General features: G+C 38.5%; 1 protein-coding gene and 1 pseudogene across 3 annotated transcripts in view; one reads left to right on the forward strand and one right to left on the reverse strand.

Moving 5' to 3' along the window:
* LOC147542232 (terpene synthase 10-like) overlaps positions 1-14,655 on the forward strand; it is a 52,136-nt pseudogene that overhangs the window by 28,569 nt on the left and 8,912 nt on the right. The window lies entirely within an intron of this gene.
* LOC147542234 (putative disease resistance protein RGA3) lies at positions 7,320-11,001 on the reverse strand. 2 transcript variants are annotated; one of them, XM_086636543.1, is made up of 2 exons: positions 10,650-10,740; positions 7,320-10,563 (listed from the first exon to the last, which is right to left on the reverse strand). In XM_086636543.1, the coding sequence occupies exon 2, from the start codon at positions 10,536-10,538 to the stop codon at positions 7,800-7,802; it is 2,739 nt and encodes a 912-aa protein (XP_086492669.1). In that variant the 5' UTR covers positions 10,539-10,563; positions 10,650-10,740; the 3' UTR covers positions 7,320-7,799. The 2 variants fall into 2 exon arrangements, with proteins under 2 accessions (XP_086492669.1, XP_086492668.1); XM_086636542.1 differs by having other exon boundaries at positions 7,320-11,001.

A 14,655-nucleotide genomic window follows, 5' to 3' on the forward strand; every position in this document is an offset into this window, starting at 1 on the left:
CTCATTGCAGTTTGGGCAGTTTAGATTTTTATCAGTATATTTTCCGATTCTATCCTTAGTGGGGAGAGCGTTATTACAGATTTTCCAAATGAAGATTTGAACTCTAGGAACCACTGGTAGGGACCAGAGAAAGTTCCAATTGGGAGACCGGGGTTGGGGGGAGTTCATACTGAGCCTCAGATGTTGATACATAGATTTGACGCTGAATTTACCATTTTTTGTGAGGGTCCATTTCCTTAGGTCTTCACTATCTGACATTATCGGGATGGTGAGAATGTGATTCTTAGTCTCATTATCGAATTCTTGGTTTAATAAATTTTCATCTCAAGTTCCTTGGGTTATGAGCTGTTCGACCTTGGTTAGGTTAGAGTTTTGGTTTTGTAGAATAGACGGGGTATTGGGAATCCAATTGTCCGTCCAGATGTTAATACTTTTACCGTTATGGACCTCCCAAGCTGTAAAGTTATCTATAAGCTTGAGATATTTATTGATGTTCTTCCATATCCATGAATGATAGGGTTTTGTCGGTCCTGGGTTATCTGACCTATCGAAGTATTTGGCTTTTAATAGCTTAACCCACATCGCTTCCGGCTCGGTTTTGATTCTCCAAGCTAGTTTGCTTAACATAGCTTGGTTATCTACCTCGACTGAGTGAATACCTAGACCGCCCAAGTATTTAGGAAGGCATATGGAAGCCCATGATTTGGTACATATGCCTTTGGACTTACCCCACCAGAACGACTTTTGCAAAGTCATAATGCTCTTGCATGTATCCTTAGGAAGGGCGAAGCATTGCATTTGGTATCGGGGTACGGCCGCTACTATAGTCGAGATGACTATCGTACGACCCGCTTGAGATAAGAAATTATGATTCCACTTGTCTAATTTTCTCTTAATTTTTTGAAGGATATCGTTAAATATCTGCTTTTTGTTAGCTCCTATGAAAAGCTGAGATCCTAGATATTTTTCCGAAGTGGAGGCGTATTTAACCTTAAGAGACCTCATTATCATACGCTTAAATTTCGGGTGCGAGTTTTTAGAGTAGAAGATGTTGGATTTAGCGTAGTTGATCATCTGACCCGAGGCCTCGCAAAATACCTTAAGAATTGTCTTAAGGGAGTGGATATTGTCTAGCGAGTTGCGGCCAAAGATGATGCAGTCATCTGCAAAGAGGAGATGAGAAATGCAAAGATTAGGGTTTTTAGTGGGGAAGCCTATGAAGTTGTCTTTATCCTGTTCCTCTTTCAGGAGTCTGCTAAGCCCTTCCATTGCTAGCGTGAATAAGAATGGGGAGAGCGGGTCTCCTTGTCTAATTCCTCTAGAAGGGTGGAAAACAGGACCGGGGCGGCCATTGACTAGGACCGCCATAGAAGAAGTAGTAATGCATTGGTTGATCATTCTGATCCAGTGGTCCGAATAGCCCAGTTTGGCCATGATTCCTGTGAGGAAGGTCCACTCTATCCTATCAAAGGCTTTCGACATGTCCAGCTTAAGACCAAAGTATCCATGCGCTCCTCTCATGCTTTTGAGAGAGTGAATGATTTCCTGCCCCATAATTATGTTATCGGAGATTTGTCTGCCGGGGACATAAGCCGCCTGGAACGGAGAAATTATGTCCCGTAACGTGTTTTTGAATCTGTTGGCCAAGATTTTAGTGATAATTTTATAAGTCGTGTTTAAGAGACTGATAGGTCTGAAGTCCGCTGGAGTTTGGGGGGTAGTGGTTTTCGGGATAAGGCAGATGTGGGTATGATTAGTGGTTTGTGGGAGTTCAGCCGTCACAAAGAAATCCTGAACTAAGTTGTAAATATTAGGGCTGACAGTGTCCCAGTTGGATTGAAAGAAGAAGGGAGGATACCCATCCGGCCCCGGGGCAGCTTCTTTTTTAAGACTATTGATTGCGCTGTTAATTTCCTCCTGATCAGGGATATGGGTTAGTTCTATATTTTGCTCCTGAGTGATTGAAGGCTGGAAGAGGTTGAGGATGCCTAGGTGAGCACTGTGGCCTTGAGTCGTGCTGATGTTGAGGAGATGCGAAGTGAAGATAGCTTGGATATTTTCTAGACCTTCTTGCTAGTCTCCATTAGAGTCTTTAATGGCTGAGATTTTATTGGTTCTGTTCCGTTGAATGGCTTGTGAGTGAACGTATTTAGTGTTTTTGTCTCCGACTGTGATGAAGTTGTTTCTAGATTTTTCTTTCCATAAGGATTCTTGGAGAGTATAAAGTTCTTCTAGTTGTTTATGTATGGAGTTGTATTCTGTTTTATTATTAATGTTATTGAGTTGTGTTATTAAATTTTTGATGTTATTGTCTATATTACCAAATACCGTTTTATTCCATTTCGTAAGATGTCTACTAAGATTTTTAAGATTTACTTGGGTATTGTTGGTGGTAGTCCATTTGTCAGCAATGAACTTGTGGCAGTCTGGGTGAGACATCCAAGTACGCATGAATTTAAATGGTTTAGGTTTGTGGCTGCTTAAGTCTGTGTCATCTAGTAGTATTGGGAGGTGATCTGAACCTACACTTTCTAGGTGGGTAATACTCGAGAGTTGAAATTTTTTTAGCCAGGGAAGGTTGGCAAGGGCCCTATCCAGTCTTTCCTGGATAAAATTTTCTCCATATTGTCTGTTGTTCCAAGTGTATGGGTAGCCCTTAAACCCCATATCTGTCAAATTCAGGTTATTGATAAGAGATTGGATCCTATGATTATTTGAGTTCATACCCAGCTTACCTCCTTCCTTGTCCTTGTTATCAAGTATGACATTGAGATCTCCTATAACCATCCAGGGAGTCTCTTCACTGACATTAAGTTTCGTTAACATTTTCCAAGGTTTTAGTTTATTTTTATTATAAGGGCTACCGTAGAAGCCTGTTATGGAGTATTCTGGGTGCTGGGTGGTGTTACTGATCTCCATGTGGATCATATTAGAGTCCGCATAAGGGATTTTAAGATTAAGGTTGTGTTTCCAGTAAAGGGCTAGGCCCCCGGCCTTATTGGTTGGCTCTACGAAGTAATGATCATAATGCTTGTTGATTTTTATGTATTTGTTAATGTTATTAGATTTTGTTTTAGTTTCCGAGATGAAAATGATGTCGGGGCTGTTCCTATTAATCATACTCATGAGGTGCTTACGCGTACTGAACGAATTAATACCTCTAATATTCCAGCTAAGGACTTTAGGCCCCATGCTTGTCGCCATCTAGGCCAGAAAAGAGATGAGAAAGGGTCGGTTAAGAGAAGGCCCAAACGGAGTCTAAAGGCCCTCCACCGAGACCCAATGGGGTGAAAGGGAAGAGGGGAATGATAGGGGCACTCCAGAAGCTCGATCGAAACGTCTAAGAAGTTCTACTGAGGGTTCTAATGAAGGTCCAAGTGATCAGGCATGAAAATCTTAACGGCACTCCTGGTCTGACTAAGGAGAACCAGCTAAAATCCAGAACCAATACTAGGGCCAGCAAGTGATATGTAGTATATATCTAATACAAATTAAGTTAACATACGACTTAAAAGATGAAATGTAAATTGAAAGAAACTAACTACCAGTAGCACCTCTATGGTGTTATAACAGAAACATACACCTTGATCACTTACAAAATGACTTCCAACTGACCTGATTCCCTGCCTATACTATTGGCAGAGAAGTAACTAACTAGAGATCTCTTAACAAAAGAAGTAACTAACTAGAGATTTCAACAAAAAACAACTAACTAGAGGATATAGAAGGATCATATAAACAACTAAAAGATAGAACAACCACATTAACAGAAACTTATAATTACTAAATAAACCAAGCAAACTTAAGATTCAAGACCGAGACTGCAGGCTACTCATTGTCACCATCACTCCTGTTAGACCTTAATTGCCGTGGGTGTTCCAAAAGTTGATCAGCAAATATGTGCCTTCGACGCTCTTCCTGACTGTCGATGGACTCCGGAGGGGGGGTGTACCAACTTGATGGACCATAGCCAGTGAATGAGGAAGACCCAGAAGAATGACTAGAACTCCAACCATGAAGATGACCAGGGACTGATGTGCCTATACCCACACTATGCTCCTTGAGTTTCTTGCTCATAAATTGCTGATGTTCATCGATTTCGATTTTAACATCAATCAATTTATCTAAGTCCTTCCTCTTACCTTTCTGGCTAAAGATTTCGTGAGGAGGGACTGTGTGAGATGGAGCAGGGTTTGGGGGGACGACAGTGAGGGCCCAGTTCTCAGAAGGACCATGGCCAACAAAATTCACTTCCATAGGGACCTTGAGATAAGGATCATGGTTAGGGAGGCAGGGAGTGATAGGATGCTCCACAATCCTACATTTGTGACATATGGCCTTTGGAAATTTGAGATAGCTGAAGTTGATAGGCTTACCTCCATCTGAAAAAACCGAATTAAGAGTGGCTAGCAATGGTGTACGCACATCGTACAAAAACTGAATTCTAAGAGTGGAATTGGTGACTTTGCTGAAGTTACGTGGTTGGATTTGAAGAATGAAGCCCATACAAGAGAAAATGATGTCTAAGTCGTGTCTGTTTTGGATGGATGATGGCAACCCAGACAGACTACACCACATAGGTTCACTCATCAGATTAGGAACCTCTCCCTGGAATGGGAAATCCACTTCTTGCATTACTATAAGGTATCCTCTGATCACCCAAGGCCGACCTTGATTAATTTCATTTAGTGCAATAAGGTTCCTGGGTTTGATAAAGAAGTGATTAGGCCCTGTGGAGGAGGGAGTGATCCTACTCTCTCTGAAAAATCTAGACTGAGCAGAGAGATGTTTCCTGATGAAGCCTATTCCATAATCGTACTGGCAGCATAACCTCGCGAGAAATCCAGACGATATAACAGGTTGTTGCTTTATCTCCGATGGCTTGGGATAATTAATGGTTAACTTGCCGTAGTCTGATAAGCTTAGTTGGATCGACATTAACTTGGATAGATCTTCAGGGTTAACTTGGGGAAGAGACGACATCAGAGAGAGGAAGAGAATGGAGAAGATGAGAAAGAGACAACTCTGTTTGTGATGGCTCTTCAATTCTACTCTTAAAGGGTTAGAGTGATTGGACCCTAGGGCTTCTGCATGTCGAGAAGGAAGCCCCATTAATGATCTTTCATTTGAATGTCTACCACGTGTAGCCAGGAACGAAAGATCAGCACCAGAACCTATCTACAGATAACCACTTGGGTGAGATTTTGGACTGATAACTAAGGAAGGGGAGGTTGAGCGTCGACAACCCTTGGAAACCGGCGCATGCGTGTGGATCTTCTGAGTAGCCCGTCTCGGTTTGAGGATTAGTTATTCCCCATGTAATTAAACTGATAAAATTACGACAAGTGTATGTCTTTCTACTTGAAATAACAAAATTTCGAATATACTAATTTAACAGAAGAATAAAAAAAAACTTATTTTGCTTAGTCTATGACACCATCCAACTGCAGTTCTAGGAATAACAAAAGACTGGTTTGGGTTCTCGTTAGTTGCACAAGCTATTGATGCTATAGCTATTGGTTGCGGGGCAAAAATCAATATCTGCATTACAATTAGAACATCTACATATGGCATAGAAGCAGATGTAAGAATAGGTGATATTTAAAAAAAAAGAAAAAAAAAAAGAAAAAAAAAATCACTTTTTCTAGTCATGTCATGTTGTTAGCAAATGTGATCCCGAAACACCTAAAAACAAATATTCCCAGGACGGATATAACATCTAAAACCATTTTTTACAGACAACCAATATGACATTGGCATGGAAGGTGATGTAAATAGGTAATGTTGTTAGGGAAATGATAAAGTTACAAAAGATTTTGACAAAAAAAGGTTCCCAGCTGATGTGGCGGATGTGGTTTCAAACTTTGACCAAATCTAGGCCGTTGAGAGATGAAAATCACAACCGCCACATCAGCTGGGAACCTTTTTTTATCAAAATCTTTTGTGATTCTAGCATCTCTCATGTTGTTAATAACTCACATTTGCTTGTGTCCACGTCAAGTTGTGATCAGTAAATGTGATTTGTTCATAAACTCAAATCAAATAACATATAATGAATAAATTTGATTCATTTTGAATGTTGTAAATTGTGTTTCATGCATTGAGTCATGAGACCATTGAAAGAAGAGATTGAAAAAGAAAGAATGAGGAGAGAACAACCAAAAAGAAAATAGAAGTTGCATATATATATGTACTCCCTTTTCATCATTAAGAAATGCATGCACATAAGTATATACTTATTATAATATGAACATACCTTTCTTGAATTGTTTGTTATTTATTAGTAGAAAACAATGAGATCGATGTATAAAGCGATATGATTTTCTACATGATAATTAACCCTCAAAAGTATCCAATAAGGTCGGGCAGTCATCTACTTTAGCTCAATGTTTTAGAGGTCGCTACTAAGAATGGTTGCTAAATCGTTTTTCTCTCACGTGGAACTATTCATTTCGCGCTCATAAAACAAATTTTTACTGAACAAATAGATGGTTATGTTTACAGAAACTTATCAGCAAGCAAGGTGAAGCCAAGAAAAAAACTATATTGTTTGACATCATCAATAACAGATGCTACTGCTTAGAAAGAAAGAACTTCAAAAGGAGTGGCATCAAGAATTCTAATAAATAAAATACTACTTTTCTAAACCTAATCAAATTCTAATAACAACTTCTAAATAAATAAAATACTAGAATCTAAAACCTAAAAGGTTTCCTAAAAATATAAAACTGTTAAAAATAATAATTAGAACAAAAATATTATACTACTAAAATAATTAGATTTTAAGATATCCAAGATACTTGGAATATCTCATGAAAATCCCCCTGCATCAGTCTCCTCCACTTCAAAGAAACTCGCCTCGAGTTTACTGATTGATTGGAAGGTTGTCTTGAATGGTACACCCATGAGAAAACTTTGTCGTGAATTGTGCATGGGAATCACTTCAAGGATTTGGAGCTTGTGATGCTGGTTATATAGCGTGTTCTCGGACTGTTAATCCAACATACACGGAGCATCAAGGATGCGGACAACCAAATATGATTGAATGGTTCCATCTATTTCAGTTTCTACTTTGGTAGATTGAATGGTTTTATATCCAGATTCAAGTGTGGAATCACATCTTGCTTTGTTAGATCTGAATGAGTACTATGATACTACTACTACTACAACTACATCATTCAGCAGTTTTGAAACAAACAACCATCATTCTCTGGAGGACTACTTAAAAGGACGATGGAGTCGATCTTCAAGCTTCAATTAGCTTCCTAATTGTACTAGATCTCAAATAAAACTTGGAAACAAGATTGAACTGTGATCAGTTAAAAGATAAATTGTTGGAATTCTTATTATTAAATCCTTAGATGGACATAATTGGTAGATGAAACCTCAAATTGAATAACAGAACTTTTAAATAAACGGAACTCTCAGATAAAATAGGAAACTCAATTCTGACATCGACGTCTTTGTTTTTCTTCAGTTTGGGTAAATTTGTGTTATTGGATGCCTCAGTTAGTTGCATATCACTGCTGCTGCCTCAATCTGGATCACCCTTTGAAAGTAAGAGAGGAAAGTAGTAGCCCCAGTCAAACTAACTAGTATAGAGGAGGAGGAGGAAAGTTAGTTTAGAGGCTTAAACTTTTCCGAAAGAACCTTCCTTGTACTATCAGATTGAGGATGCAACCATTCAATATCTAAAATGTGTAAGCATTCCAGGTCTTGTAAATCAATGTCTTGTATATGTGGAAGGAACCCTTGGAAATTTGGACACTCTCTAATCACCAGAGCACTCATGTTGCTATTTAATACCTTGGGCAATATTTAATGACCAATTGAAAAAGCATGGGAGCTGTCTCCTCCTCCTCAATCCATTCTTCTAAATTTTCCAAATGAACTAAAGTAAGATATCTCAAGTGAAGAAGGTGACCAAGGCCTCCAAGTTGTTGAATTGCGTTGCAGTTTTTCAGTTCCAGTAACACCAAATTTGGTAGAGGCCCTCCAGTCATCCATGATGGAAGTTTCAAACCTTTATAGCCAGTAATTGTCAGTGTGTTCAGATTAGAATGAGGTTGAAGGCCCTCCAGTACGTCTTCATCCAGATGTCCATTTTCATCAACATCATCATCATCATCATCATTATAGTCATCATCAATAACTGAATGAGGACCCTGCCAGTTTAGTCGCAAATCCATAATATTTGATTTTCTCCTTAAATTAGCTAGTTTGGCTTCCTCTATTCCACCACCTCTTACCCTCTCCAAATAATTAATTTTTAAGTAACCACGAATGAGATTTAGACCTCCCAGGTCTCCAATACCACCAGCACCAGCAGTACAATGTGATCCACTCACATCATACCTATCTAATGTTTCAAGACGAGTTAGGCGATCCATACCTGACATTGTTCCTATGGTGGTGTGGGACCATGTAAGACTTGTCAGGTTCGTCCAAGTTCCTATGTACTTGGGAGGCTGACAGTTCCCCAGATTTACTTTCTCCAGATTGCGTAGCCCACCGGTGCTAGTACATGACTCAGGTAACAAACTGATATTAGTACCTATTAGGTTGAGTTCCCTCAGTTTCAAATCTCCAATTCTTTCAGGTAATACTTCTACCTTGCTATGGTGAAGATCTAATTTCATCAATTCCGTCAATTCAGTAATATTGTCAGGCAAATCTCTTACACTTGTTGAAGAAATATTTAGAACACGTAAATGTTTCAAAGCTCCCAAGTCTTTCGGTAGCTCACCAAGATTTGTACAACTTTCAAGATTCAACACTTCCAAATCATGACAATCATTAACGGAGTCAGGTAATTTATTTATCTCAGTACAATAGAGATCAAGAATTCTCAGTTTTTTCAAATTCCCTATGTCACTGGGTAACCCTTGTAAGTTAACACAATCCTGGAGGAACAGAAACTGCAAGTTAGACAGGCCACAAATAGACTTGGGCAGTTCTTCAACTTCAGAACATCCAGCAAGAGAAAGATGCCTTAGATTTGTTAATGCTCCAATGTCATCAGGGAGACCTCGAAGATCATCGCAGTTGTTTAATAGGAGTGTTTGCAAATTATATAAAGCACCGATAGCCAAATCATGTACTTGCAGTGAGCAGTTTGAGAGGTTAAGGTATCTCAAGTATTTCAATTTGGCAAAAGAAAGAGGTGAACTCGTAATCGTTGAATGACTCAAATCTAATATGCGTAAGTACTTATTACTAAACACACAATTAGATTCCCATCTATCCTCTGCATTGAAGGTAAGAAAAGTGTGCAGTTTCTTTGGAAATGTTGTTGAAATTTCTTTCTTGTCAAAATCCACCCCTAGACGACGAAATTTTTTGTTAGAAATGGCATCCATTTCGCTCACCTTCACGTTTAAGAACTCATTATTGTCACTAACACTTTGTGCAAGGTCATATATAAGATCATGCATCTTGTAATAATTACGTTCCCGTGGTAACACTTTTGGGGGAATTGAAAATCGTGAAGCATTTTTTAACCGTGAAGCATTCTGGAATAGTGAAGTGTTTACCAAAATATCAACAAATTTATTTCCTTCTCCTTTCATCAGGGATGGAACAAACCCTTCTGATGTCCACAACTGGACCAAAGTTTCTCTCTCAAATTCCCATCCCCTTGGAAATATAGAACAATAAGAGAAACACTGTTTTAGATTAGGCGACAAATGATCGTAACTCAATTTCAGTATTTCCTTTATTCTACTTTCTTTTTCTGATATTGTCATTATGGACATGTCTTTTATTTTGACCCAGTCGCATTCTTGATTTTTGTTGTACATAACACTTCCTAGTGTTTGTGCTGCAAGGGGAACACCGCCACATTTACTTGCTATTTCTTTCCCTAGATCTATCATATATGAGCTCTCACGTGCTCCGCCCGGAGAAAATGCTCGGTGTTTGATAATCGACCAGCAACCCTTGTCCGAAATCTGTTGCAAAATGTATGGAGAAATCGCTGCCCTAACGTTTGATGCAACCTCAAGGCTTCGTGTAGTTACTAAAACTTTGCTCCCTTGAGCACCAACTACCAACCGACTTTTAAGACTCGTCCATTTTCCAATATCTTTGTCCCAAAAATCATCGAGGACTAACAAATATTTCTTACCGTTCAACTCTTCCCGAAGTCGACGTACCAACACATCAGTTGTTGGTGTGTCACAAGTAGATCCAGTAATTGTGTTAAGGATATCTTTTAAAACTTTATCGACAACAATATCACGATCAGAGACATAAACCCATATTTTTAAGTCAAAGTGTTTGGTTACAGTCGGGTGATTATAGACTCGTTGAGCAAGTGTTGTCTTTCCGATTCCTCCCATACCCACAATGGATATGACAGAAACTTTTTCATCACCATGTGCATCTGAGTTAATCAGCAAGTCAACTATGTAGGATAAATCATTCTCCCTTTCGACATCAATTTCCGAGTCATCTCCGTAGGAGTCAGTGTTGTTTCGGCCGTCCCATTGAAGATGATCATTAGTACTACCCAGCTGGTTGAATCCAAACCTAGCCATCTCCTTAGTAAGAGCATCTAAGTTTCTGTTGATAGTTTTGATTTTAGTAGTCATCTGGTAACGGAACACCAATGGGTTGTTGGACACTAGTGAAAGTAAATAATTGCGTACCTTGTCTCGCTTATGATGATTGTTCATAATGTGATCTCGACGCATTAATTCGTAGGCAAATTCGTCAAGTACGTCGTCAGCATCGTAAGCTACATCTCTGAGGCGTTTCAACCAACCCTTGACTGAATCTTCATTCACTTGTCGATTTTGGGCATCAGATATTACCGCCAAAATCGTCTCCAATGTCTTCTCAAGAGTTTTCAGATCACCTTTGACGTTCCAAAAAGGACTAATCTCATTTGAGATTACGGGCAACAGTTTCTTCAAGATTTCAGTTACACCATTAACCAAGAGACCTTCAACTATTGGCATTCTCTCTCTCTTTTTCTTTCTCTCTTTCACTCTTAGTAGTGATGAGTCTCATTTGTTCAATTGTTCTCTTTTTATGGAGCTCTGTCTCTCTCCATTCATTGAGTTATGACTTCATGTCTCTTTCTCTGTGTGGACAACAAGTTTGGCAACCCATGTGTGAATTTTCCTTGTGGACAAGAAGTCTGACCAACCATGTGTGAATTTCTTTCTGGACAAGACGGTACGAGTAACGGTCACGGGTTGCCTAGACTTTTCTTTTTTGATATTAGTTTGGGCCAACCACCCAGGATGCTCTAAGAAGATAAGTAGTGTTATGTGTGGGAACTCTTCTCTTTGATACTTTAACCAATCCCCATCAACAAAATTTGGGTTCTCTTTCTCATCTAGCTATTTTACTCTCAATGCCTTTAATTCTTTGATGAATTTCTTTAATCAACTCTTCATGAATCATGACAACTCTTGTTATCTACGACAAGACAACGGAAAAAAAAAATCCGGAAATGTGATTTACATACTTTAATAAACTAGTAGCAATTTTTCTCAGTTTCATCCTTAATTGATGTTTTTACCGAATTCTTTCACACCAAGAGAATTATTCTTGCATTTTGGTACTCGCATTTTATTCTGTTATCATGATATGATATACAAAAATTTAGTATATGGTATAAGTTATTGAGAAAAATGTAGGTAGAAAAGAGATGGTCCTGTCACAAGTAAGGCCATTATTTAAGAGGCTACCCCCCTGTTGTCCCATTCAATTAACAAAATTAGAAAAACAAATTTGAAGGTTTCAGAGCATCTCTCATCTTTTCACTTCTCTCACAACATTCAAACATTAATTCTTGCCCCCACCAAACACCATCTTTGCTTCAAAATTCCTAAACAGAGAAAAAGCTTCAAATTTCCAACCTTAGTAGTTGAATGATTGAATCCACATGCATGCACCCAAATAAATGAAGGAGGAGAGCCTAAAAGAAAGCCAATCAAATAGTAGAACTTTCTTGTGTGTCCAACTCAGTTGTTATGCACGCCTGAGTCGTTAGATTGAGTAACATTTTTTTTTAAGAATACAAGAAAGATATATACACGTGCAAAACACACGTGTTGACGTATCACACAAGAAACAAACATCTAACACTCATACATTATACTAGTCCATCTTATTCATCATTTTCTTCCTTCTTTTCTTCTTATAAAAACTTAACTTTTGAGTGGTTTTGATCTTTGGTTAATGTCAATATTTGCATTAACTTGTCGGCAGTTGTTGCATTAACTCATAGCAACTTATGATTATATCCTGCTAAAATTTATTGTGTCCACATGTTTGGTGCTATTTGTGAATGCTATATCTAAAGTTCACTTTAATTGAATGGTAATAGTACGTCTTCCTATTGAAAATAACAAAAATCCCAATCTTGCTAATTCAGCAAAAGAACAAAAAAAAATTACTTTGCGTAGTGGTCTCATTAGCTGCACAAAGTATTGACGCTACGGCTATGGTTGAGGGGCAGAAATTAGTTGCTTAGATTTTTGCCCTCAACCAATATGACATTGGCATGGAAGGTGATGTAAATAGGTAATGTTGTTAATAACTCACATTAGCTAGTAGCCACGTCAAGTTGTAATCAGTAAACGTGATTTGTTCATAAACTCAAATAAAAGAAGATAGAATGAAATAAATTTGATTCATTTTGAATGTTATGAGAGATTGAAAGAAGAGATTGAAAAAGAAGATGAGGAGAGAATAAGATGTATGAAGAAAATAGAATTGGCATATATACTCCCTTTTCATCATTAAGAAATGCATGCACATAAGTATATTGAAAACGATAAGTTTCTTGAAGATGCAATTTGTTATTCACTTCTCAACTTAATGTCATAATCGAATTACAAATAGCATCTCACTTATATACTCAATTCAGTTTTAGAGAGAGAAAGTAATCACTTAACAGAAAGTTAACTAACTAATCTTCAATTAGTCAAACCTAAGCTTTTGGTTATTGGCACCCTCTTCACGTGTGCTCCTTCATATAAACTCGAGTGCCACAGACTAAGGATGAGAGTGCTTATATCAAATGGTAGTTAAGGTTGTTAACTTCATCTTCTTCCTTCTTCCTGTTCAGCCATTTCCCTTTCATTCTTCTTTACTGCTTACAGCCCCCCTCAAACGAATGATTCGGTGAAGGAAGAAACATGAGTTTGCCCCTAAAGTAATCGAACTGAGAAGATAGAATACCCTTTGTAAATATATCAGCAAGATTTGCTTCAGATGCCACAAATTGAATCTCCAAAGTCGAACTAGTAACAAGGTCTCTGAGAAAGTGATGGTCAATCTCTATATGTTTGGTTCGAGCATGAAATACTGGATTTGAAGCAAGGTATTTAGCTCCCATATTGTCACAGGAGAGTGTGAAGGGAACAGTGACCTTAATCCCAAGTTCTTCAAGTAGATAAGACAACCATAAGAGCTCGGATGTGGCCAAAGAGAGGGCTCGATACTCTGCTTCAGTAGATGACCTGGAGACAGTAGCTTGCTTCTTAGAAGACCAAGACACCAAAGAGGAGCCAAGAAAAATACAGTATCCACTGGTAGACCTTCGAGTATCAGGGCATCCTCCCCAATCTGAGTCAGAAAATCCTCTTAGAATCGACACATCTCCTGAGTGAATAGTTATACCAGCCCCAATTGTACCTTTCAAGTATCTGAGAACCTTCTTGAGCAGAACCAAATGAGTAGTACGTGGTTCATGCATAAATTGGGACAAATAGTTGACACTATAGGTTAAATCAGACCTAGTTAATGTAGCATACTGTAATCCCCCAACCATACTTCGATAGAAAATTGGGTTATCAATGAGTGTTCCATCAAGCTTAGAGACTCTCTTCCCAACAGAAATAGGAACCAAACTAGGCTTAGAATCAGAAAGACCTGACTTACCCAAGAGCTCAATTGTGTACTTAGTTTGTGTAAGGAGTAAGGAGGAATCAGTTCTCTTGACTTCTATACCCAAGAAATAATGGAGATTCCCAAGCTTTTTCATGGCAAACTCTTTAGCCAAAGCAGAAAGTAGCCTGTCAAGTAAGGCTGAGGAGGAACCAGTGAGGATGATATCATCCACATAGAGGAGGAGAACCATCATATGCCCAGAAGATTGAAAAACAAACATAGAAGTATCAGATGCATTCTTTTGAAATCCCCAATTTTGAAGATACTTAGCAATTCTAGTAAACCAAGCTCGAGGAGCTTGTTTGAGCCCATAAAGAGCTTTGTGTAGGTGACAGACAAACTCAGGAAAATTGGGATTTGCAAACCCTGGTGGTTGCTTCATATATACTGTTTCACTTAGATGCCCATGAAGAAAGGCATTTGATACATCTAGTTGATGAATAGGCCAGTTTTTAGAAATGGCTAAGGTAAGAACCACTCTAATAGTTTGAATCTTCACCACTGGGCTAAATGTCTCCATATAGTCAATACCCTCTTGTTGGTTATAGCCTTGAGCTACAAGCCTGGCCTTATACCTCTGTAGACTTCCATCTGAGTTGTACTTTACCTTGAAAACCCACTTACAGCCAAGGACATTCATGTCTGGGTGTTTGGGTATGAGAGACCATGTCTCATTCTTGAGCAAGGCTTGAAATTCTTCTTCCATTGCCTTTTTCCAATTTGGATCCTTAATAGCTATTTTATAAC

The sequence above is a fragment of the Eschscholzia californica genome, unplaced genomic scaffold, assembly GCF_041429995.1.
Source record: "Eschscholzia californica isolate CP2 unplaced genomic scaffold, dmEscCali1.0.p SCAF_4, whole genome shotgun sequence".
NCBI lineage: Eukaryota > Viridiplantae > Streptophyta > Magnoliopsida > Ranunculales > Papaveraceae > Eschscholzia > Eschscholzia californica.

Excerpts from the sequence above, each read along its gene's own strand:
- LOC147542234 (XM_086636542.1), bottom strand. The coding sequence starts at position 10,961 with ATGCCAATAGTTGAAGGTCTCTTGGTTAATGGTGTAACTGAAATCTTG.